The sequence below is a fragment of the Lotus japonicus genome, chromosome 4, assembly GCF_012489685.1.
Source record: "Lotus japonicus ecotype B-129 chromosome 4, LjGifu_v1.2".
Classification (NCBI taxonomy): Eukaryota; Viridiplantae; Streptophyta; class Magnoliopsida; order Fabales; family Fabaceae; genus Lotus; species Lotus japonicus.
Window position 1 is genome coordinate 75335495 of NC_080044.1, and position 26039 is coordinate 75361533.

General features: G+C 34.5%; 5 protein-coding genes across 5 annotated transcripts; 4 read left to right on the forward strand and 1 right to left on the reverse strand.

Annotated features, from left to right (window-relative positions):
* The first annotated feature begins 1510 nt into the window (after window positions 1–1510).
* LOC130716136 (S-protein homolog 21-like) lies at window positions 1511–2087 on the forward strand. Its single transcript, XM_057566337.1, has one exon. It carries the CDS (start codon window positions 1552–1554, stop codon window positions 1954–1956), a length of 405 nt encoding a protein of 134 aa, XP_057422320.1. The 5' UTR covers window positions 1511–1551; the 3' UTR covers window positions 1957–2087.
* Window positions 2088–10279: 8192 nt separating this feature from the next.
* Window positions 10280–11860, forward strand: LOC130711552 (non-specific lipid transfer protein GPI-anchored 6-like). The gene is made up of 3 exons (XM_057561227.1): window positions 10280–10748; window positions 10939–11037; window positions 11477–11860. The coding sequence occupies exons 1-3, from the start codon at window positions 10409–10411 to the stop codon at window positions 11623–11625; spliced, it is 588 nt and encodes a 195-aa protein (XP_057417210.1). The 5' UTR covers window positions 10280–10408; the 3' UTR covers window positions 11626–11860.
* A 1646-nt stretch (window positions 11861–13506) lies between these two features.
* Window positions 13507–17930, forward strand: LOC130711554 (mediator of RNA polymerase II transcription subunit 10b-like). Its single transcript, XM_057561228.1, has 6 exons — window positions 13507–13659; window positions 14420–14675; window positions 14778–14858; window positions 14961–15063; window positions 15183–15272; window positions 17607–17930. Exons 2-6 carry the CDS (start codon window positions 14437–14439, stop codon window positions 17676–17678), a joined length of 585 nt encoding a protein of 194 aa, XP_057417211.1. The 5' UTR covers window positions 13507–13659; window positions 14420–14436; the 3' UTR covers window positions 17679–17930.
* A 2603-nt stretch (window positions 17931–20533) lies between these two features.
* On the reverse strand, window positions 20534–23743 carry LOC130713655 (uncharacterized). Its single transcript, XM_057563439.1, has 2 exons — window positions 23148–23743; window positions 20534–20758 (listed from the first exon to the last, which is right to left on the reverse strand). Exons 1-2 carry the CDS (start codon window positions 23634–23636, stop codon window positions 20714–20716), a joined length of 534 nt encoding a protein of 177 aa, XP_057419422.1. The 5' UTR covers window positions 23637–23743; the 3' UTR covers window positions 20534–20713.
* Window positions 23744–25039: 1296 nt separating this feature from the next.
* On the forward strand, window positions 25040–25677 carry LOC130712029 (uncharacterized). The gene has a single exon (XM_057561850.1). The coding sequence runs from the start codon at window positions 25095–25097 to the stop codon at window positions 25569–25571; it is 477 nt and encodes a 158-aa protein (XP_057417833.1). The 5' UTR covers window positions 25040–25094; the 3' UTR covers window positions 25572–25677.
* Window positions 25678–26039: the final 362 nt, after the last annotated feature.

Here is a 26039-nt window from a genome sequence, read left to right on the forward strand (position 1 = left end):
AGTGTTTTAGACCAATAGTCATAGGGCGGTCATGTTATGTATGAGAGTTGGGTCGAACGTTGTAAGGCCCAACTAGCCCAGTTAGCTTAGGAACTAGTACCTCTTGTATTTACCCTATTAAAGGGAGCTTCAGGATCATGGTAAAGGACTTTGGCATCTATCATAAAATGGCTAGGTTTGGGGTCTATACCCTTCTTGAATGTTCAATCCAGAACATTGCTCAATGTATTTAATGCAAAAGTCCAAGTTTCCTTTAGATATATATACTATTAAGTCAAAACCAATATAATTTTAATTTAAGTAAACTAATTAATAAAATACGATATAAATTTATTTCATTTTAAAAACAAAAATTCATATAAAAATACAAAAATTTAATAGATTAATTAATTTTTAAAATTTTACATTTAGGATATTAAATTTAAACATATTCCATTAAAATTTTCATTAATTTCTCATTCTATATGTAATATTTTTTTCATTATTCCACCTCGAACATATGATAGGATAAGAGTATGTCATGTTCTTATCCTATCTACCTTTATTAAACTTTCTATCTTATCACGCTCATATTAATTAGTTCTATTTTTTGTTTTAAAACTTGTGTATAATTTTTTTTTGAATAGAATTTGTGTATAATTAATAAGGCTTAAATAAGTTTTTGGTCCCAGCAAAAAACATCATTTTATTTTTCGTCCTTAGAAAATATTTTTCTTGTTTAACATATCCTCAAAAAATTATACATTTTGTTTTTAGTCCCTTCCTACACATTTTTCATCCAAACTAAGTAGAATTAACACAATTAATGCAAGAATATAAATGAATAAACACAATAATCATTTAACATAATAACTACTTAACTCATGCCACGTGTAATTCTGTTTAATTTGGATGAGAAATGTGACCTTAAGACTAAACACGAAATATGTAATTTTATAGGATGTTAAACACAAAATATTTTACAGGAACTAAGAACTTATTTAAGTCAATTAATAATGTAGGACTTGTTTTAAAACTTGTGTATCATTTTATTTTTTATATGAGAAATTAAGATATTTTTTTAACTATTAGTAATATAATTAATATATAAGTTGATAATATTAAATGTTATTAATTAAAATTAATGATGTTAAGGATTTATTTGATGGTAAGGATATGATAAGATGATGATAGGATAGAGAGTTGGATAAGGATAGGATAAGAGTGAAATCCCTTTTATGTTACTTTCTATAAGACAAATTAACATATTTCTTAACTATTATGTTACTTTCTATAAGATAAGGATAGGATAAGAGTGAAACCCCTTTTATGCAAGAGTGAATCCACTGTAATGTTTTTGTTGTGATATTTTATAACTAGTATTTGTTATAATTAGTAATATAATAATAACAAATTAATATTGTTATAATTAGTAATATAATAATAACAAATTAATATTGTTATTAATATAAAAGTTAAAGAAATTTTACTTATATATATAGATAGATAAATTGAAAGTTTTTGTACGGTCAAGGAAAATATAAGAGGTGAGATTATTAGTATCCTAGAAACATGTTGAAGGTGTTGGTTACAGTTTTTTCTCTGTTGGTGATTCTTGCAACAAACATGTTGATAGTACCTGTGCACGGCCGCCGCAATACTGTGCGCATTACAAATGATTTGAAGGGTAGTGGTTTCACTCAGCTCTTAGTCCATTGCGGTTCAAAGGATGATGATCTTGGCATACATTATCTTCAAAGTGGACAGTCCTTTCAATGGTCCTTTAAAGATAACATTTGGGGCACTACCTTGTTTTGGTGCCACTTGGGATGGAACAGTGTGAGCCAGACTATTACTGCTTATAGGTACTCAGACGATTCATGTGGATCGCAATGCTGGCGAAGTATTAGACCTGATGGAGCTTACTTTTACTCGGCAGAACCCTTTAGGCGCTGGGACAAGAAATACTCATGGTGAAAGCTCTAAGCCATTAGTAGTTTTCTATCTAATGGAAAAATAAAAATAAAAATTATTAAGCATTACAAACTATGTTTTATTAATAAATGTAGCTCTTTATCTGTTTTACTAATTAAATGAAATTTTATTTTCCAATTTATAATCACATTTCTTTTTCCTATAATTATTACTTTCGCAAACTTATTTTAGACTCCCCAAATTATTTATATCTTCCTCTCATGTAAATCATGGTGACAGAATGATTTCATAAACTCTTATCTAGAAAACCTCAAAATAGTCTATTTGCTAATTATGGTATTCCATATGTTTCTATGGATTGTTTGAATTGGTTGAATTTTTTCAATTATGCGGCTAATTGAATGGTGTTGCACGATGTAGATCCTAACGTCCACGACTCATAAATAAAATTTCCTTTTTTTTTTATTTTTCTAAGAAAAAATCCGGAACTTTTACTTACGAAATTTTCTTGCGAATTTATTAGTGGATTTGAAATATTAAAAAAATTAAAATACATTTTCAGTAAAATTCATAGAAAATCCAAAAAAATTTAAGCCGTCTATAGAAAATATATTTAATAAAATGAAATGCTTTTTTATAACTAATAAAGTAAATTATTTTACAGAAATAAAGAACTTTAATGAACCATTATAATTATATATATATATATATTTAACTGAAATCATAAATTATTTTACTATTTAACTATATAGAATATATGTGCGTTGCATGAATTTATTTACAATAATTTTTAATATTATATTAAAATTACTATTTTATAATTACATAAACATTAAATATTAAAATAATTTTTCATTATAAATAGAACCAAAAAAATAATTGTTTAGAGTCATCTGAATAAATAGTATTAAAGTGCATGTTTTATGTATTAAATTATTTGTATTAGAGTTTTCTTTATGTAAATAAAGTATATTACTGAAATTTAATAATTAATATTTAGCATTCATATAATTTTAACAACTTGGGTTGGAATGTGTTCTATTGACTTTGGTTCTTGTTTGGGTTTTTTTGTCATGCTTTCGGATCTGGAAGGGCGTGATTTGCCATAATAAGGTTGTAACAAAATATTGGTACTCACTTAGGAGAAAATTGTTCCCCATATATCATTATGTTATTTAATCATATCTTATCATTTAAATTATTTATTTATTTATTTAGTAATATGAAAAATCATTAAGTGAACTTGAAATATTTCAAATCAAATGATAAATTTTTAAATAAGTTATAATAAAAAAATTATACTTTTTATCATCAATTAAATAATTTTAAAAAATTATAGTAAGTTATAACTTTGACATCGTAAAATATTATTTAGTAAATTTGAATTTATTCATTTTTGGTTATAATTATTTTTCTCTATCATGCTTTCTCAAGTTACTTTTACTACTATCTAATAGATCAAAAAACATATTTAAAAATTCATTCTCAAATAATACATGCATATGATATATAGTTAATAGTAAATGCCTTATAGTTTAAATGTACTATATATTAGTCGAAATTACCTGAGAAAATAATTATGACCAAATTTGAATAAATTGAAATTTACTAAATATTATTTTATGCTATTAAACTAATACTAATTATAAATTTAACTTTAGAATTTACTTTTTTTTTAACAACAAAAAGATAATTTTATTGATGAACGACTACACCCAATGATAGGGTAAAGTACATAAAACCAACACCCATTCTTGAGCCTACAGTAAGAACCTCGTTAAAATCTTATTGGGAAAAACCAATTGAGATAAAAACCTAGTGAAAGAAAAAAGTACTCCAAACTGTAGAGAGCCAAAGTACAATAACATACCACACATACCCACCAAGCTACAACTAGTTTAACAATAAAAAGAGAATGTCTTTAAAACCAATAAAAGAAACCCCATGACAGCTTATGCAATTAAAAACCTCGTCTGTGTAAGAAGTTTCAATTCCACGACCCCACCAACAATGCACAATAGGCAGGAAAGATCCACCTTAGTCCTCTGCATACTTTGAAAGCAATTAACAACAAGCAGCACATTTACTTTCAAGATTGCACATAAATTAAACCAGCTCCCATAGTGCAGCAAACCTACTCAGCCAGCATTTAAATACCGTGAATTGCATGCATACACACCACCTTCCAAACCTCTGAATTCGGAACAGTTGCTGTTAGAGCTATATATAAACCTCTGACCCGTAACCATCTGATTAACCTGCAGCTCACTATTCCGCCACAATGAAATCAACCCTCCTGCACTACCGTTCGCCAAAGATAAACAGTAACGCATACCTAGGGACCGTGCATGCCCTTCATGAATTTAAAAACTTCTCCTTACCAGACCCAATTTTTTTGTCTCTTGAATGAGAAGCACACCAGGTTTCAGCTAAGAAATACCCTCTCCGTTTCAGAATAAGTGTCAACTAAAAGAAGATGCACACATATTAAGAAGTGTAATAAATATTGTTAATTTTTTAAAATATGTTATACTCCCTCCGTTCCAATATAACTGACACTTTAAGGTTTTTGCACAAGTATTAAAAAACAACAATTAATGTTCATGTTTTATTTAAATTACAATCTAACTTCTTATTATACTCTTTAGCTCTCTTATTCTTTTGGTCTTGACCAGGGCCGGTCCCGACATTTTGGAGGCTCTGGGCAAATAATAAAAATGGACCCCTAATAATTTTAACGTTCGAAATTTCATTAGAACCATTATGTTGGTTCGTTTGACAACTGACCTCTTGCAACCCGTCCAGGGGTCGCGTGTTCGAATCCAAGCAACGCGACCTTTTGCTTTGGTACATAAATAAAATACACAGTAACTAACCACTATACCAGCTCAAGTCATTAATAACAACTTGAACACTAATTATTATAACTAAATTTTATTTTAGGGGAAAGTTTAATGAGATTTTTTTTTGGGCTCCTTCTTCTTGGAGGCCATGGGCTGTGGGCCTGCTTGCACAGGCCCAGGGCCGGCCCTGGTCTTGACCAAGGTATCCCCACATCCGACAGTTGTGGGAATAATCCCTCGCCCCACGGTCAGCGCACTAAGCGGTAGGGGGTTGGCTAAGGAGTTTTTTCTATTCGCAAGAGTTGGGATTCGAACCCCCAACCACTTGCTTAAAAGATGAAGTGTTGAACCACTACACCAACTCACTTGATTCTTTATCTCTCTTATTAATTCTAACTTTTCACCTACCACCAATAAATGAACGACACAATTGGTAAAGTATAATAAATGCTCTCTCTCTCTTGAACTTTGTAAAGTGACAGATTATTATGAATAAAGTTCAGCTAGAAATAGTGTCAGTTATTTAGGAACGAAGAGACTATTTGTTTTCCTAGTTTTCCTCTTAAGGTGTATTTCTATCTCTCATCATTTATTGTTCTCATAGGAGTATTATATGGAAAAACATCAATTAATGCAACATTGAAATTCTAAGTAGACAGCTATTATGAAACAAATATTTTTGCTCTGAGTGAACACTTATATTTGAAACGGAGGAAGTATGTTTTTTAAACACTCTTAGCTTCGAATATCGACCCATGCCCCTCACATTCCAGGTTAACCACAGGCAACCCATATTCAATGTCCACCAAACGACAGAATAATTGCATAAAATTTGGATGATTTCGCCTAACCTGAGCCACAAGCCAAAAGTGTATTTATAAATAAAGAACATTTTGTATTTGAGTTTAATGGATATGCACTGACAGTGTAAAATAGTTTTACACAGTCATCCAATCAAAGCATGCCACATAGGAGAGATAATTACATTTGACTTTAATTTTAATTAAAAGAATAAGATATTTTCTGATTTGGCGGAATTCAATTGGATGACTATGTAAAACTATTTTACACTGTCAGTGCATATCCATTAAACTCTTTGTATTTAACTCAATCCAATTTAAAAGTCAAACCCGAAATCATAAACCCAAAAGTGCATTGACAATAATATATAAATTAACAGGGATAGTGAACCTTTCAAAAAAGAACACAAAATTAACCTAAAATTGAACTAGGTATTTCAAAAATGGCCTTTGAATTCACATAAAGGGTGGATTCATCACCCCAACACAAGCCTTTCTTCTCTTTCTAGAAGAGAATTCCAGATCCATAGGCAATAACAAAAGATCAGTGTCAACTTTAAGATGAAGCTAAGTTCACGCAAAGCATTGAGAATTCTAAAGAATTTGGTCAATAGTGCGAGAGAAAAATGACGACGTACTTGTAAAATATACACCGACATTGAATTTAGTAAACATGTAGGCCAACAATACTAGTTGAGAAATATTGTGGGTTTAGGGTTCACCTATTGTCTATGGAGGTCAACAATTGGGCCTTAGATGTAGGCCTGACTGAGTTCAAAGTAGGATACGAAGACATCAGCCCAAAGCCCAAATGGTAGTGGGTAAGATTATTCTCCATTCCTTCTCATTAAATACCTATTGAATATTTGTATATAATTTTGACTTTGTGAGTTATCATTAATGCCACGACCGTTTAATCTAAATATATCTATATTGACCAAACAAAAGATAAAAGCAAACATTAATGCTCAATTTATTATACCCCTGTAAGGGTCCTTGTTTTTCGTTTATTAGTAAATACACATATTGAAAGTTTATATGAAGTCAAGCATATATAATCACAACTGGGTTAACATGAAGGCACTCATAACTTGAAAAATACTTCTAAAATGGGAGGTCAAGGTAATAATAACAATGAAGAAACCATGAAAGTTTGTGAGCTGCCAGAAACCATTCTGATGGAAGATCAAGGTAATAACAATGAAGAAACCTTGAAGATTGGTAACATTGATGAAACTGTTCTGATGGAAATTCTAGTGTTTCTTCCTATAAAATCTTTGGTCAGGTTTAAAAGTGTCTCCAAAGGCTGGAATCAACTTATTTCTGATCCGTTTTTCGCTCGCTGCTACAGTTGCCGGTGCAATCACCCTCACAAGAAACTTTTGTGGGCTAAGCACTACTCTAGAGCTGATTGAAAACAACATATAAACTTCACTTATGGTCATGAATTGCACCATTGAGTAACAGTTAACAAACTTTGTTTTACATAGTTGTTCTTGTTTGGTATAATTTCTTTTCATGTGTGCATGTCAGGGTATTTTAATGTTGTAGTTGCTTCTTTGTTTGATCGAAAATAAAAATTAAATCAAAATGTATGAATGCATGTGTATGTATCAATGAGTCCTTTATATATGCTAAGAGGGCTTGAACCAATCATGAGTTGAATCGGCTATACAACCGATTTTCACAACTCTATATAGGAGCCCATGGTCTAACGTGATTTGAAATTTATAATCAATTATCATAACATATGCTAAGGTACACTAAAATTTAAAAATTCAAATACAAAATATACAAGGGATAGTCACTTTAGATCATATTTATCACTTATATCTCCTCTTCTGCATGTCAGCATTGTGTTCATATTTATCTCTAGTATTCTACCTTCATTAACTATATGTACTTACTACTTGTATTGGGTTGAAGTACCCTTGTACTTCTTTTTAATATATTTTTTTGCTTATTAAAAAAAAAACTTACCCATTTTTCATTGTTGTTTTCTTCTCTTGAATGCAGTTTCATGGATTAGGATTAGTTACCAGCCACTGTCGCCCTCGAGTCGTTTTAAATTAATTACCCCCACCTACCTTCTTCTTTTTAATTATCCATTCACCTCCCCAACTATATAGGTATTGCTTTGCTTCGTTATTTTTACAGAAAGGCAGAAAATGTACTTTCACTGAGTTAGTTCAATAGTAAAGACTCATATATCGATTAAAATTTTGATTTTGTTCTATCATAGTAATGTTGTGTTCCATTCATAGGGACATGAGATATGTGAGTTGTGTTTTCGGAGCTTTGTTCATCCATCAACCATGATCATTTTACACACATCTTCATCACCATCATTCGTTTCCACCACTCGTCCATTTTTAATTAAAAAATGAATTTCATGAGATAAAGTTAATTGATAAGTGAAGTAAAATCTAAAGATGTAGTATTTACTTTGAATAACATGATAATAATCTATTAAATTACTTAATACGGGTACCATACCCAAAAAAAAATTCAGGATACCACAAAATTTACAACAAAAAAACTCATATTTACTTAGATTTTTTCTGTGCTAACTAATTAGGTATCCTACAACCGAACCCTCAACCAGTTACTTAATTAATAATGAAATACTGTACCACTACGTCAGTCCAGTTAATTAGTTCATATTATACTCACTTACCTTGTGTATTAGTTGGCTAGAATTTTCTTTTATCGTTTATTGGTTATATTCTTTGTGTTTTAATTATTTTTTCTATAACCATTTTTTAAAAAATAATTTTGAATTTTATTTTGTTTTTTCAATAATTATTAATTTTATATAAATTTCTTCTATCAAGACTTCAAGAGTGAGTTGATCTAGTTGGCTAATTCTTGCCTCATTTAAATTAATATTTCTGATTGGATTAGATTGACTCACTTTTTAACCAACTCATGACAAATTAACCCGGTGAACTGAGTTGGTTCACTTTAAATCTTTAATAACTTGAAATTGAGAGCGTTCAAAGTGATCCACCACTTGATCAATTATTTTAATATATAAGTGATAGTAACACTCATTTTACATTTTATCTTCTCAACACTTTTTTAGATTTATTGAATTTCATGTGAGTTTCACTATATTGAAAATGTGAATATTACTTTTTAATGGATCCTACATAAAGTTTAACCGATTAATGATGAAACGTTGAAATTGAAAATAAATTGTTAGCAATTTTCTTACTTCAAATGGTCATAACATGTATTTGATATTTTATTTATTTTGCAATAAAGTGCTTGATGGATTGTGAAATTATAATTGTGTCTCCATTAATAAAACTCAACACTAGCTAAGAACTCTCTCAAATGCCTCTTTGTCAATAACTCTCTTGACCCCCAACTCCCAGAGCCATTCTCGTGAACATAATCGTGCATAGAAACCTCCCATCGTCATGTACTCATGTGTGTGTAATAAATTAATTGTTGCTGCTTGCTGGAAGATGATGGTAAGAGTGGCTAGGCATAGAAAAAGAAACATCTATGTTGTTGAGGGCGACACTGAAGAAGAAGGGAATGGTGAAGTGGAGATGTGGAGTAATTAACTTGTCTGGTGACTCTGGTTAGATTTTACCCTTGACAACTCTACGTACACACTAAATTGAGGAACAATTGTGATTAGATATGAATCGTGTTAAAGATGATAAACACTTGTGATGACCCATCGAGGGCTCAAACCTTGATTCCTTACAATTACCATTTAGGACTCGACCGAAAACAAAACAACAAAAAATCATTTATTAGCTTTTTGGATTTTGGCCTCCCTTCTATGCGGAGAAATTGCCAACTTGTCTCACTTATCCTTGTGCAGAGGAGTCAGATAAGAATAAGCTAGAGTGAAATCATTTTAGCAAGAGAGGAAAAAAAAGTGTGAGAGGAAAAAGAGAAGTCATATTCTCTCTCAAACTCAAGTCAACCGTAGTAGGTCAAATGGTCAATCGTAGGAGATGTTTCCATGGAAGGTGCTAGAATAAGGGCATGCCACTAGATTGTTGAGGAACCCAAAGGTCGAAACACATATATCCACCGTCCAAATAGATTGAGTGGAGAAATGACTCTGCTATGATCCAACAATGGACCACATATATCCACCGTCCAAATATACACAAGGGTTGGTACAAGCACCTTAGGGTGACTTGCAATATAGATGAAATTATAAATAGAAGGGTTAAATAGAATGAGGCACCATTCATCAGCCACACACTTTTACCCTAAAGTTACTATGTTAAAAACTTAAAATACCTACCGATTTAGCGTTAAGTGTCTTTTGCAGGTACCGTGTACCATAACATTGTGGTATAGCTAGCTAGGTCCACGATGACCTTACAACCATTTCATTGCTTGGGCCTCCAATTTTTTTTTCTCAAAGTACTGCACAACCGGGGTAGCCACAATAATTAACGTATATCCTTTTAGATAATTTTTTTTTTCTGAATCTAAAAATTATAAGCAAACTATATCTACACAATCCTAAGTCAATCAGTCAACATGAGAGACTCTAAGTCAAAAAGGAAGGGACCAAACAACTTTGTATGTATAGTTATTAAATTCTTAAAAAAATAAAAAAAAAAGCTACAATTTGAGCCGCACTAATGAATTGAAGCAGTGTACAAATTTTAATTGCATTTTTTTCACTTACAATTAAAAAAACGGTGTGCAAGCAAATATAGATACTTCATACTTTATAGTCATCATAACTCACAAGGAAAAGCAGAGTATAAGAAGATAGGAAAGGCGGTATCGCTATTGCATCATCATCATTCATTACCCCTAACTCTAGTCTTTTCTCTCCATTTTGGGGTCAACTTTAACCATCTCCAAATGGGTTCCAAAAGTGCAATGAATCTAGCACTCTCCTCTACCTTTCTTCTTGTCCTTTTGGTTGGTTTTGCAAGCTCAGACATAGAGCAAGACAAAGCAGAGTGCACCAACAAGCTCATTGCTCTAGCTAATTGCCTTCCCTATGTTGGTGGCCAATCCAAAATCCCTACCGTAGATTGCTGCACTGGAGTCAAAGAGGTTGTTGATAAGAGCAAGAGATGCCTCTGTATCCTCATCAAAGATCATGATGATCCCAACCTTGGCATAGAAATCAATGTTCCTCTTGCTCTCAAGTTACCAGGTGTTTGTAAATCACCAACCAATATAACTCAGTGTGTTGGTAAGTATATCAATCTCTATTAATCTATGACCCTTTGTTCCTCTTGTGCTTGTGCTGCCTTCAATTCGTAGCATGAATCTCATAGAAACTCTGAGACACGAAAGCTACTCACATAAACTTCGTGGCATAATTGATTTTGGCTTCAGAATTCATTGTATGGGCTTAATAAAAGTTTGATTTTTTGTTGCAGATATTTTGCATCTGGCACCTAAGTCTAAAGAAGCTAAATTATTTGAGGGATATGACAAAGCCGCGACTCAAAACAGTACTTCCACCGCAGTTCCCAGTGGTAAGATATTATTATTTGATTTTTGTCAATAATGTAAAAGCCAAAATTACTTTCATGTTAATTTAAAAGCTTAATATTTTTCTTTGCTCTCAACTTGATTTTGTGAGTTCCATGTGCTTATAAAAATTTCACCTAAACATGTTCTGAAATTCTGATATTGAAAAACCACATGAGACAAAGTTAGAGCTATGTAAGTACTTATGTGAAAAGGGCAAATCAGATGTTATAAAGCGAGGTCTAGACCGGACTCACTCTGAAAATCTAATATTAATCAAATTTGTGACTGCAAAATCATTTGACAACAACTTTATCGTTGCACTCAGACATGATTATTTTAAATAGATACTTGATTATTTTCTGTTCTGTTTTGTACTCTTGTGGTTTTGCTTTACATTTACTTTTTAATATTGTGGGTGTTGAAATTGAAAATTATTTGCAGATAGTGACAGCGCTGCTCATGCTAGCAATGGAACAAGCACAAGCACTAAAGATAAGAACAGTGGAGGCTGGGGGAAGAGATGGTTGGTAGTGGAGGTGCTATGTGTGATTTTTCCATTTGTTTTCATCTCCCACATCCTTCTAGTCTGAACCATTATCAAGATGTCAAGTTTCAAGAGTAGGATGATGTATTGGTATTTATGCCTATTTATTTCAAAGTTTCCTAACATATCACATTTTGGTGAATGCAATTAATTCCTGTAATATTTTAAATTTAGAACTAGGTGTTGAATTGTCTTTTTCTCTGATTTCGAGTGTACCCATCTTGAGTTGTCTGTGTGATTAATTTTCCAACTATTGGATTCATAAGGGACCCATTATGAGACCTCAAGGTTGTTTGCTTTAAATATCTCTGTGGTAGAAAACACACAAAACAGGACATCCTCTTCATATCTAGTTCTAGTTACCTCCATGATTGGTTGGATGGATGTCGACATCCTCAAAATTGTGTATTTGTTCAGTTTTGGTAAAAAATTATACACATCCGGTACTCGATCACTTTTTCGATGCTGTCAGATTCGGGATTTAATCACAGTTAAGACTCTTCATCCCTCTCCAAAGTGTATTGTGTGGGGATCGAACCTGAGAGCTATTCCCACATACTCAGTCTTTGTTGCCAACTAAGCTACCCCTCTTGGGTTAGTTATGATAAACTTGAACAATTAATCTACAAAAAGAAATTTTATTATGAAATGAGTTTTAAAATTAAATTCATAATGTAATTATTTTATTTTAGTAATAAGATTTTTTTTTTGAGATTTATGTAAAACTATATATTTTTTATATCCAAAATCAAAGATTTCACTACCACTTAGCACTGTATAGCATGCGTAAGTGATGATGGTAGAGTGTGTTGACAGTGGTGTGTGACGTTATTGGGTGGTCGTGGGTGTGAAAGGGTGGCAAAGGAAGTATTGGAGCGTGATAAATGAAATGCTGGTGTTGGTGATGACAGAGGCTATCAATGATGGTTGCGATGGAGGGTATTGGGTGAGAACGATTCAGGGATTAGTTGTGCGGTGGTTGCAAAGGTTGAGTGATGGTGGCAACGATCGTGCTAGATGGTGTCAATCCATATTCGTTGTGAAGGGAATCAATTGGCGATGACAATTGTAAAGGTTGAGAATATCAAGTCACAACAACAATGGAAAAGTGTACAAGATAGTAGTGGTGGTTTAGGATATATAATAAGTCGCAATGGTTGTGAAGGATAACAAGTGAACATAGCAGTGATGGGTTTTCTTGATTGTGACAGTCGTGGTGGTGGAAGGGCTGAAGCCTGGAAGGTATCGGGCGGTGGTGGTCGAGGTTAACAAGTGGTGATGTGGTATCGAGTAATAATAGTTGTACTAGTCAGGTGGAGGATGTCAGAACAAATTGCTATCACGACATGTGCTTTCAATTAATGTTGGTGGTGGTAGTGGTGGGTGTGGTGCAATGGTAACAAAGGAGAGTGTCAAGTAGTAAGAGTTTGTGTAGGAGGTAGTGGAGGGTGTGGGCAATGGAGTGTACAAAGTGTTGGTGGTGTTGATAGCATTGATCAAGGTTTTCAGTGGTGGCAGTGGGGTAGTGGTACCAAGTGGCAACGACAGTGGAGGTTGATAGGTGGCAATGACAATTGTGATGATGGTGCTAGAAAGAGGAGATAAAAAATGGTAAGGGTGGAGATGTTCACGTTATTAAAACTAAGAAAACATAATGCAAGATAATTTTTTGTGGTTTTGAAAACTAGGTTAAAATCAAGTTTAAGTAAAAAGTAATTTCAACTTTTTTTCTTTAACACACGTTTTGTTTTTAAATTTACATGTAAATACTAAAAACTGAAAATCTCACAACTAAAATAATATGTAATCAAAAAATGATATGTAAGAAAATATTTCCTGCATTTAAAAAATATAAAGTGAGGAAAATAACATGTTTTATTATTCCTAAGGGAAATATTTGAAAACAAGAATAAAATAAAATAAAAGTGAAATATTAATGTTACGGTCTCTTTTCTCTTCCAAGTTCTTGCGTATCTCTCTCGTCGCTCTTTTGCTTCGTCTCATACCTCTCTCCCTCTCTCTCTCTCAGGCTTTCTCCATCTTTGCGACTCACTGTGTCTGGCCTTAACCAATTCTTCAGGTAAGCGAGAATCCGCAGCTGTCATGAAAATTCTTGTTTCGTTCAATAGGTTCCGTGTTTGCATTTGTGTTTAATTTGAATTTGAGGATAATTCCACTAACCCATTTGAATTTGATGAATGTATTCACCACTCCATCTTTTATATCTGTGGAAATTCATGGTTTCTGAATTTTGAATGATGTTTTATTTGATTCCCTCTTTCATTTTGAATTTGATAGGAGAACCTTGTGCATGATAATTAAATTTCTAGAACAACAAAAGCTTTATCCCACTAAATGAAATTATCTCACTAAATGAGGTCGGCTATATGAATCACATTACGTTATTTTTTTGGGTGACCCTAATGTATCCATGATCGACAGCAATGACTAATCATCTCGCCCTAAGAGGTAAACGGCTGACAACAATATTTGCTTCATTCCCATGGGTGAGGATCAAACCCCCGACCCTCATGATTAAGGGATGAAGTGACTACGCCACACCTTGTGGTTGATGACAGTACATCATTGAGCTCGATAAAAAACTAGATTATGAGGGATATTATTGATAATGAGATACTTTTAACAAATATCTTCCCAAGTTCTTTTTGGCCTCCCTCTACCTCTCTTCGCATGAATCATGACTAATTACCATGTTATCAACCCTTCTCACTGGTGCCTCCAAAGGTCTTCTTTGTCGTTAAGAGAAATGCTAGATTATTTTTTTATATTGTTATTTTTCTTTTGCATTTTGGATTAAACATTTTCATTATATTTTTCAGTTTATTGAAGAACACAAATGGATTCATCACAAGGTGCAGCTGTGGGGGGATATGGTGGGAGTGGTGGAAATGGACCGTTGGCCTCTCAAGCTAATGACACAACAGCTTCTGCTGCTGCAGCAGGAGGTTATGAATCTATTCAGGAGCTGCACCAGCTTGACATTTCTATTCAGAGAACTCTGGGCATTATCCATCAGCTTTACCTTACTGTATCTACCTACAATGCTGCCTTTCAAATGCCTCTCCTCCAACGCATGTATCTTCCTCTGGTCCTTTTACTGTCATGCATTTTTATTCTTCTTTGTTTCACTTCTTTTTCCATGTTCACAATTGATCATTTTTTACTTCAATTTTCCAGCAATGTGCTGGTTGGGGAGCTTGACACCATGGTTAAATTGGCAGAGAAGTGCAATGTTCAGGTTCCTATGGAGGTTGTGAAGTAAGTCTTTTTGCCTGTGTTTGTGCTTCTATAGTTTTTCTACAACATAATATATGCTTCTTCTTTTTTCATTTGAAACCTAATTGTTTATTGCTGGTTTAGTTTGATTGATGATGGGAAGAATCCAGATGAGTTTACCAAAGATGTTATAAACAACTGCATAGCAAAGAATCAGATCACCAAAGGAAAAACTGACGCATTAAAGGTTGATTCTCATTCTTGATTTTTATTAGATATGAGCACTCATTTTGTTTCCATTTTTTTTTCTTCACATATATTTAATTAGCTGCTTTAGTCCAACTTAGCATTTTCTGTTTGGGGCAGGATTTTCGCAAGCACCTTTTCGAGGAATTGGAGCAAAACTTTCCTGATGAGGTTGAAACTTTTAGAGAGAGTCGTGCTGCTGCTGCTGCTGTAAGTATTACTTATCTCGTGCCTTGTCGTGATTCTCATACTCTATGACCTGACCACACAACAACTCATATGCCCGAAGACTCCTTTGAGAACTCCACAAATTTATTTTGATATATTCTCTGTAGTTGTTGGTTGTCTTCAAAGTTCAAAGAAACGAGAGGTACCTAAATCTGGGAGGCATACCTTCATACTGAAAGCACTATTCATTCTCTTTAGAGCCACTAGGTTGGCTTACTTCTTCCATAACAAAAGAAGTCCATCCGGATGTGCTGAGTTGTTACATTTATATTGCCTCCTGCCCTTTTTTCCATAGTTGTCAAAATCATGCTCCCACTTGTAGACTGTTACATGTTTTATGTGTTTCTCTGGCTTCTGCAACCCTCTTGGCGCATCATTTTGCTGCATCAGTGGTGAAACGTGTGCAAGATTGTCACAGTGTGTGATTTTCTGACCAGACATCTGAGCCCTTCATATAGATGATTCATGTATTGGGTAGATGAAGAACTAAAAACCAGCATAGCCTAAAACTTTTACCTATCCACACTTGAATGACATTTTTTACTGCATTCTTTTACCCAACTGAACCTAATTTCATCTGTCCAAAATATTTGACACCAACCCTTTGAAGTTTCACACAATTGATGCTTTCCCTGTGTGACTTGTCTCTGGTCTTGGCTGGGCTGTGTAACCTTGTCTGGGTTGTGGAATGGACGTTGACTAAGATTTGTCAGACTTTGATCGAGTAACTTGGTCTTTGGGACTGGGATTTGGAATTAGTTCTCACTTCTCTGACTTCTCCTGTGTTTGGGTTTGTGTTAGTTCCTCTTGACTCTTGTGTTGTTTTTGACATTCCTTGTTTCTGGGTGTTATGAGACAGAGTTAATCTCCTGTTTTTGACTTGTGATGATTGTAGCATTATAACTTCCTTTAGCTGACTTTTGAGACAACCTACTCCTATCTATTATGCATTTTGAAACAGAAGATATTGAAATGTCAGCTGTGGATTGGTATTCTATTGTTATTCTGGCTTATCTGTGGGTGGGTGTAGGGAGCGTGTCGTGCGAGAGTGTTAGGAGAGTTAATCCTGACAATCCATGTATATATGATATTAAGATTGACTCTTCACTTCCCATGCCCTCACTTGATATGCCCCTATATATTATTGAAATATTGTTTATGACAGATAGGATCTTATGTTTCATGTTACTGGACTTAGGTATCATCTATGATTTTGACAACCTTGCTTTCTGCATTTTTCTCTTATCAACCTTCTTCACTGGAATGATTGATGGTTTGACTGGTAGCCATCTTAGCAATCTGTCCACTTATTTCCCTCATCACCTACGCACCCGCATCAGGCATGACCTTGAGTTCTGATATAGAACTCTATTTTAACCAGATTACCATACTACTCTTCTATCTTCTTTCCGGAACTTTTGATGGAAGAAAACAAGCAATAAACCCCAGGAATAGAGAAACAAAGATATAATTCTCAAGAATCTAAGAAAGAAAGGAAATGCAGAAAAAGGGTAGTTCAGATCTTAGAGGGTGTGCAATCATCCCCCACTTACTCACCCAGTTTGTCCCTTCCTTCCCACTCTCTAGTTCTAATAATTTTCGCTAACATATCAGACCTTATGGCTAACATATCAATCCTCCCTTCCTCATGGTACTATCCATGTGGCGATCTACTGTCTTAGGGCCCTTACACGGCATGCCTATCAAGTTTCTCTGGACTCTCAAATTAAACCAAATGATATACTGCCAAGTGAGTAGATAAACTGACAAGTTGATCCAGCTTAACCATAGGTGTCAGGTTCGAATCTTGGACATGCAGTTGTGTTATAAATACTTGAAGACAGAGCTTTGCGGCCCATAGTAATCATCCCATCTCAAGCTAGATTGTCTCCAATGAAAGATTTGTGTGAGCTAGATAAAAGAAATTAAACAAATGATATAGCCAAGAGAGGTTGTACATATTTTATGAAGAACTTGGCATGCATTATTATTGCATTCGATTCTACTACATTGAACCACTTATAGGTACTTGGTTAACAGTTACCTGTTGCTACCTATAACATCTAGGATCCCTTGTTCAGATTAAGATTACATATTCTCAATAACTAATCCCACACAATTTAAATATTTTGGGTTTTCTTTCTGCTGCTTACACTGCATATCACATGGTTAATTTGGTACTTGGCTACTTTGTTGCTAATATTTTTTAATGGGCTTTGAATGCAAAAAGATGAAACCTGGTTAGTGAATTAAAATGTTTTAACATTTGTTTTTCGTTTTGAGTTAACATATCTTGGTCTTATTGCATCTTTGCAGGAGTTGAAACGTCTGGCACAAGCACAAAGTGCACTACCAAATGGGGATGTGAGGGTTAAAGCAGAGCATTGAATGATATATTTCTTATGCCTTTACTTGTCTATAAGTACCATGGTAGTATGAAAAACTATTTCTCTCTTTTGCCTCATCTAAACATTTTGTTTACAAATGGTTTTTCTGTGATTTTCTTTTCTCTTTTAAGTTACGGTGCCCACTAGGGTGGGTAACTTATTTTTTTTGTCCACCGGTGGACCATCATTAAACACCGTAGGATCTTGGAATATAAGAATATTATTTAGATTAATAGTCAGGATTGAATTTCAATTCAAAGGGTATAATTGTCCCCCAAAATACCCCAAAATCCCCAAACCCAATCTCATTCCTGCTTCTTCATCGTTCCTATGGAGGTGGTGGTGCTGCGGCTGTTGTGGCTTGCAGCTGGACAATGGGAGGTGGTCGTGACTCGCGGTGGTGCAGCCATGGGAGAGGAGCTCGTGTGGTTGTTGTGGGTTCGTGGCGGTGGCTCTTGGTGTTGTGGCCGAGAGAGAAAGAGGGACGGTGGTGGCTGTTCAAGAGGAAGGAGGAGGCGCGGTGGTGGTGTATTACAGACTTGCTTCCTCTCATCGATGAGTTAACTGTCCCAGGTGCGGTGGTGGTCCAGAAATCCATTCGTTCATGTCGCAAATCCAGAACTGGGACAGTTCAGATTTGGATGAAAGGTTCCTCCTTTCTTTGTTCTGGCCTCGGATTTGAAGAGAGGGGAGGAAGATCTTCGATAAAGTACCTTCCTTTCTGAAAAAGGAGGTCATCGTAGCTACGCCGGGAATCGCCTCCGGTGGCGGTGCACGGCGGCGGTTTGGCCGGGGCACCACTAAGCTACAATATGAAAATTGCAAGTTATTGTTTCTTCTGCTACTAGATCGGGTTGTTTTGACAGAACAAGAGGGAAGGGTACAAACCCGAACTTCATCTGGGTTAGTATCTTCATCACGTTGAAATATTGGTGGAAAATGCCAAGAAGTGCCCAAGTACAGACTTATCAGGAACGGTCTTGACAATAAGGTAGAAAAGTCAAGGAAGCAGTTGAAGGAGCAGAAGAACACAGAGCCAAGAAGATCTGGGGTGTGAAAAAGACCAAGGCTTCTGATGCTGCCAAGGGAGGAAAGAAGAAATGAGTTTTGAGACACCATGTTTCAATTTTAAGTTTATTTTGCTATCGCTGTTTTCAGATAGCTATGATCTTAATCTATTTCCATAGACTGAGATATTTTGGTGTTAGCATCAGATCCTTTTTGTAATTCATATTCGATTATAACTTCAGACTGAGTACTAGCATTGAACAATTTTGTAAACTCAGAAATATTGGTGAAAAATCAAATCTGTTAATGCTGCAGTATGAAAATGAAACACGTGTTAAAATTATTGCATCAATTCCAATTAAATTAATAAAGATTAAACTGTGTACTTCATCATGTTGAAGTATTGATCGGATTTAGGATTTGTTTCTTGAGTTTTATGAGGGAAAATCTTTGATGAAGATGTTAATGGTTGAAGATGATAGATTCTGAATTTCAGTGGCAGGGGAAGAAGGAGATTAAAGGGGGAAAGAAAAAGAGGGGGGAATAACCTAAAATATCCTTGGTGTAAAGTCTGATATACCCCTGGTCCGCCGGTGGACCAAAAAGAAAGTTGACCACCCTAGTTGGCACCTTAAGTTACACCTACAAAGGAACAAGGGGCCACTGTTTGGCCCATTCGTCACATCAAACCATTGTTAGCAGCGTTGAAACTTAAATTTTAATAAGTGGTTGAAAAAAAAAAGAGTTTAATGATTGTGCACTGTCAGTGTAAAACATTTTTACACAGACGTCAAATAACTGAATGTTATGTATTCAAATGCATTTAATATCTTATTTATTTTAATTAAATTAAAAGCTTATTGTATGACTTGGCAACCTATCATTGGATGTTTGTGTAAAAAATGTTTACACTAACGGTGCATTACAATTAAATTCAAAAAAGAATTAATAAGTGGTGTTTGTTTCTGTGCTCTTTCATTTCCACATAATTATCCACCTAGCCAAATCACCTCATTTAAGGAAATTATTATTATAACTATACTTTGTGAAAATTAAATTTTTGATACGTTAATGGTTAAAAATCCGAGTACAATGACTTCGCCAATAATGGAGCTAAGGGAGAAAAGGAACAAGGGTTACTTCGGTGGAGAAAGAAGATATTGGAGTCACATGATGTCTTTTTTTTTGAAATTTGAAATTGGAGTCACATGATGTCATAATCTCAATTAATTACATACATTAGATCTAAATTAAATCAATAGAAAATATTAAGTGTAAGAGTTATATATGACTCCACCCATTGTATCAACACAAGTTATATATGACTCTACCCATTGTATCAACACAAGTACACAACCGGAAGCGGCGCCGGTGGTTGCAGGGTGGTTTCCTCCTCTCATAGATGTGTTAGTGGATGGTTCCAAGTGGTGATTGCGATGAAGGGTATTGGATGACGACGATAAAGAAATAAGTTAGGCTGTAGTTATGGAGGCAAAGAAGAAAAAGTATTCTTCATATAATTATAATCTCCTTTAAAAAAATTATGTTGCCTCCTCCAATAAGTCATTATTAGTTTTGCTCAATGGGTTCAATTTTCGCCCCACAGCTTTCCTTGATACTTTTAGCTAATGCTTTCTTGTTATAATGTTTGTTATCATTTCATTCCTCCGCAGATGGGGAAAAAACTCATATTCTAAAGCATTTCCATAATGTATTTTTTTTCTCGATAATAAGTCACTATATTGGAGGTACCACTCCAAGTCCTTTTTAGTTTTAGCATGATTCGATTTTGCCATCCATTATAAAGCACTTACAAATCTTAGCGTTACGAGAAACAGACAACAAACCTGAAATTGAAATCTCAGAACTTACATATATACTTTATAGGTTCTCAAGGGTTTCATAAGGATATTACATAACGCAACCAGACTCACAATGGTGAGTGTTGACTCTGCGAGGCAATAGTAGTACACTGACAGATTAAAATGTCATTTCATCAAGCCATAAAACTGCAGTATCAAATGACATCTACTCCGTGAGAAGCATCGGAATTTCCTTCACTGGTTCAGGAAGCTGCAAGTTGCAAAAAGTTGTATTAGTTAGTTTTTCTCAGACTACGATTAACTGTCCAAACACATAGTATCAAAGGCAGGGGGAAAAGATTGTAGATAATTGCATGATCATTTCATCAAACTGAATAGCTGTATGCATTTAATTTGTGGAAAACTTGTAGTTCTGAGAAACACATATATGTTTCGAAAGCAACTAGTAACCACAATCAAACTGATGTCACATAGGCTGAGGAGTCCTAAGATTTAGTCTGTAATACCAATTGAGTGCAATGTGAAGAGACTTTTACCTCAATTCATAATAAAAGTTTCATTCACATGTTATTACACAAACTGATATGAGTGAGAGTGAATTCAATAACATCACTTCATGGCTGCCTGTGCATATTCTAAGGGGCATACTGTTTAGTTAACACTTAACATATGGTAATGTATTCCATTTTTTTTCCATCCAATACCCTCCTCATCCCTTTCAGGTTGGGAATATGAGATGGCATGACTCTTTTTCTTCTTTTCGATTACAAAAATATCCAAATAATAAAACGATAACTTCATTCTATTGTGTTCCATCTCATTTTATTTCATTCCACTCACCATTAGATATTCAATCTAAGTAGAAAGTGCTCAAGTAAAATTGTCAAAACTAAGCAACTGTGGGGCAACTAGAGCCTTAACTAAACAGCTGAACACCCAGCAATATTATTCAATATTTCACCAACTACATACATGGCATCTTAATGTTCCTAGAACAGCCTTGTAGGGCATTTATTAACCGCATCAACCATACCTTATATTTTCTAAAAACTAGTATAGTTGATCTATGCCTCATAACATACACAGCACCCCTGAATCTTATAGCATAAATCACACCTTTAAGGAAGCTAATTGCAGATAATATCAAATTGAAACTGATATATGAGTTCAAAGATTCCCATCAAAATTCAAACAGAAAAGCTAATAGCATCTTCCCATACAGAGCTTCAATACTTACATAAAAATATTTGGGCTGGAACCACACACATCAACTAACTATTTCTGTCCAAAGGAAATCCAAACACCCTCATCACATCATCTAAAAGTATAATTTGACTCCTATAGATAAATCCTTTCTTTAAAGATTAAAGTAAGAAATCCCAGAAAGTGATGAGAAAAATTAAGATGTCCATATTTCATGACATGCATAAGAAATCATGAATTCGCTAAATTTACTCTCAAAATATTTCTTATTAACAATTGAGATACCTAGCTTTTCTCTCTAGAGTGAACTAGCTTACTTTAACAGTCTGTTTGTTTGTGGTCATTTTGCAAGGAAGGAAGTTGTTAAGCATGAAAATGAGTGGAAAATGGAATCTTGGGCTGTTTTGGGGAGACATGAAAATGGAGGGGGAAGGAAAATGGATGGTGAATAGTGGATTAAAAGTTTTCCACCCATCCTTGGCAAGAAAAATGACAAAAGGCCGTGTAGGTGTCTTGATGCATGTGAAGTTGAATATTTTTCATTATAAATATATATTGTTGTGAAGTTAAATGCACTTTTTGGTTTTTTAATTAAATTATATATTGAATAATCAATAATTATACAATCATTACTTTCACTTTTCCTTTCATTCTCTCATCCTTTTCCACAAATCCAAACAACTTAAAAATCATCTCATTTTCCGTTCATATTATTTCCTTTTATATTTCTTCCTCTTACATTTCTTCCACTCATTTTCACCTCTGCATCCAAACAAAGCATAAAGGAGCCAAATCCGATTATATTTTTCCTTTAATAGTAGCAATTAATATAGCCAACATGAATCTAATTCAATAACCATATATAACAACTATTTATTCCACCTTAACCTCACACCCTACTTTTTTTAATAGGCAAATGTTAGTTGTTAATTGTTAGTAAATTAGTTCATTCGCCAGGGTTTGATCCCTGACCCTTCACCCAGCAAATTTCTTCATTTCTGTTAGCTCACCAAGTGAGCTACCCCTAACCACAATCTGTTGGTCAAGTGGAGCATAACATAGTCTCACAAGCATCTAATAGGGTCCTTGAACTGGAACATCATCCCCTCAAACTACCAACAAAATCTCAAACACTATTTATAAAGCCATGCTCTGTCACATGTCAAACCTAACCTAGTTGTGAAGATCCTGAAAATAGTAAAACCAAACACAACAAGATCCAGCATTGACACACAAACAAAGGACCTCTCTCCTAATTCCACTAAATCAAGAGCAACCCCTAACCCCTTATCAAAATTTAAACCTAATCTACTGTTCCAGAAACATTAAATAAGATAACAATTCACAAGCTCACAATAAAATTTGAAAAAAAAAAACAAATTAAATCAAAATTAACAGCTGAAACAAGAAATTAGGAAATGATAAAATCAAAATACCACTGATGATGTGATTGGATTTCCATGGCAAGGGGAAGAAGAAGCTAGGGATTTGCGGCAAGACCGAACAGATTTGAACTGGTCAATGTCAAGCCTCTTGTTGATGATCCCAACCTGGAAGTAGATACTATCAGAAGGAGGCAAATCGACCCTGATCTCGTCAACGTTGAACCAAATCAGCAACCGCTGGACCTGTATCCCCTTGAGGTCGGTGATGGCGCCGTAGCTGAGCTTACCGGTGATGGTCTTCTCGTAGTAAACCATGTAGTCGAACTTGATGTAGCACGTCTTGGCCAGATTGACGACGAATCGGCCGTCGTCGGAGAGGGTGTACCCGGTGACGGTGTCCGGTAAGAGGCCGCTGGGGAGGCCGTACTTGGGGAGGATGTCGTAGGCCGTTTCTTCGGCGGTGGAGAGGGTGAGAGATGAAGAGAGGAGGGTGAAGATGGTTGCGACGATGAACAGCGCGTGAGGCGCGTTTGCTGCCATGGATTGAGAGAAGGAGAATAGTGGCGGTGGCAAAGTGCTAGAGAGTAACGATGATGCTGCTATGTTTCGTCCTCGAGTCTTCCCCCTTTCAATTTTAAATATCAACATAGACCATGTGCTTGTTTTATACTACCAAAAAAATTGGTGAATAATATTATTTCATTAATATGAATAAAATAATTTATGATCTTTCAAGTTTGTAGTATTTGGTTTCAAGTTGGGAGTTGGGAGTGGGGCCTTGGGGGTACATGGAAGTTACTCGTGCATCACATTACAAGATTGTTATTGATTTGCTTAGTTACAATTGGTGTGAGTAATATGAAGAATGATATTTTGAGAATTAGAGGGATGCTGAGTTGGAATTGAAATGTTAGCATCTTACATGTTTCTTGTGAGTGAAATATCGTTGTTGATGCTTTAGCTTTGATGAGCTTTGTCAGAGGAGTCTCCTATGTGTATCTGAAAGTTTTCTCCATCTTTTATTATTTCTTGTTTGTCTCTAGATTTACTAGTGTAGTTTGCTTGTTTGTTTATTTAAATTTTTTTTTGGTACAAGTTTATTCAAATTTTTAAGTGTACTAAAAAAAAGTCTTATTATCATGATATTTGATTGAATTATTTGTGAGGAAATGAATTTTGCATTTGAAAATTATATTGAAATGTAAACTTAAAGATTGTTCATGTTTATAAAGTAGTAAAAAATTATTTATTGGGGGTAAACGAATTGTTAAATTTGATCATGAACGATTGAGATTAAAAGTTTGTTGATGTAATCACTTCAAAATATTGTGACTTTTTTTTTAAAATGACATATTTTAATGTTGTATTTAGCATAAAAGTATTAACAATAGAATAACAAAAAATATGGTTGAGTGAAAAAAAAATGAACTAAATAACATTGATTTGCATTGTTCTTTTTGAAAGTGATTTGCATTTAGCATCTTCGTAGTTGTTGAACTAAAAAAAATGATGAATCATAAAAGCATCTTGATAGTTGGTAGCTCTCAACAAGAAACAATAATAATAAAGTATTTAACCTATGGTTTTATTGATTTTTGGTCGATGTGTTATTTGACCTATGATAACTTCCTTTATTAAAAAAATAAGACTTACTTTGAGGTCCCTATAAAATATGATTCATTTGATTTTGGTTCCTACATTTCACCCTATTGCATTTTGGTCATGGAACCTCTAAAACCATATCAAGTAATCAATTATTCCAAAAGTTTAAGTTATAGAAGGTACAACTGGCTCATGAATGATGTGCTCTATCACCATGACACCCGAATAATAGAGGATGAATTTCTATCTCATAAAATTATATTTTTTTTATCTTTATTTGTTAATTTAATCATTCACAAAAGTTATCATCTTAAAGGTTTTTTTTTTTATTCGACCTTAATTATATGAATCCATTCCATTAGAGTCTCAAACTCAAAGGCTCTCTCATCTTGCACAATGTCTCCTCTTATCTTAAACTTGTTAATTCTGTGCTCCACATCCCTATTCCATGTGATTTCTTCCACATCCACAGACATCCACGACCTTCTCCCTGAATACGGTTTCCCAAAGGGTCTCATCCCCAACAACGCAATCTCCTACACCATCTCCACCGATGGCTTCTTCACAATCCAGCTCGATTCCCCCTGCTACGTCCACTTCTCCGACCAGTACTTAGTCTACTTCCACACCCGCCTCACCGGAAAACTCTCCTACGGCTCCGTCACAAGAGTCTCCGGGATCCAGGCCCAGATACTCTTCCTCTGGCCCTCCGTTACCGGAATCAAGGTCCACAAGGACTCCGGCATGCTCGAGTTCTTTGCTGGAGCTTTGTCGCAGAAACTTCCGGCGGAGGAGTTTGTGAATGTGCCGGGGTGCTCCCCCAAGGCTTGTCAAGGAGGATCCACTGCAACCAACCTCGTGGATCGCGTGTGAACAAAAGTCAATGATATGTTTTCATCTTCTGTTACCGTTTCTTCAAATTTAATGAATCCCTGTTTTACTTTTACCTGAACATAAACGAATAAAAATTCTTTTTAAATGTTCTTGTTGGATATGTTAGTTTTGGTTTCATGATTTTTATGGATATACTTTTTTTTTAATCTATGGATATACTTCACTATTAAACTTTTTTTCATCAACATTTAATGACACATGAAATGATTGAACATTGTACCTTCTAAGTTTGGAAGCCCAAATCCGACTACTTGAATGATAAGTTCGACAAAAAAAAAAATGTCGTTTAAACTAGTCATTTAATTATGACTCTCCGAATTTAAAAGCCTTAAACACTCTCTTAAGAAGGACGATCAACCTTAACAAAAGGACTCTGGAGCCACCTTAAATAGTCGCGCGACCATTAAGATTGTTATTAAGATAATTTCTAAGCCACTAAGTGTACCA

Coding starts and splice junctions, on each gene's coding strand:
- LOC130713655 (XM_057563439.1), bottom strand. CDS start 23,636: ATGGCAGCAAACGCGCCTCACGCGCTGTTCATCGTCGCAACCATCTTC. Junction 20,759..23,147: donor ATCCAATCACATCATCAGTG/GTATTTTGATTT, acceptor TGCAACTTGCAG/CTTCCTGAACCAGTGAAGGA.
- LOC130716136 (XM_057566337.1), top strand. CDS start 1,552: ATGTTGAAGGTGTTGGTTACAGTTTTTTCTCTGTTGGTGATTCTTGCA.
- LOC130711554 (XM_057561228.1), top strand. CDS start 14,437: ATGGATTCATCACAAGGTGCAGCTGTGGGGGGATATGGTGGGAGTGGT. Junction 15,064..15,182: donor GAAAAACTGACGCATTAAAG/GTTGATTCTCAT, acceptor TGTTTGGGGCAG/GATTTTCGCAAGCACCTTTT. Junction 15,273..17,606: donor GTCGTGCTGCTGCTGCTGCT/GTAAGTATTACT, acceptor GCATCTTTGCAG/GAGTTGAAACGTCTGGCACA.
- LOC130711552 (XM_057561227.1), top strand. CDS start 10,409: ATGGGTTCCAAAAGTGCAATGAATCTAGCACTCTCCTCTACCTTTCTT. Junction 10,749..10,938: donor CAATATAACTCAGTGTGTTG/GTAAGTATATCA, acceptor TTTTTGTTGCAG/ATATTTTGCATCTGGCACCT. Junction 11,038..11,476: donor TTCCACCGCAGTTCCCAGTG/GTAAGATATTAT, acceptor AATTATTTGCAG/ATAGTGACAGCGCTGCTCAT.
- LOC130712029 (XM_057561850.1), top strand. CDS start 25,095: ATGTCTCCTCTTATCTTAAACTTGTTAATTCTGTGCTCCACATCCCTA.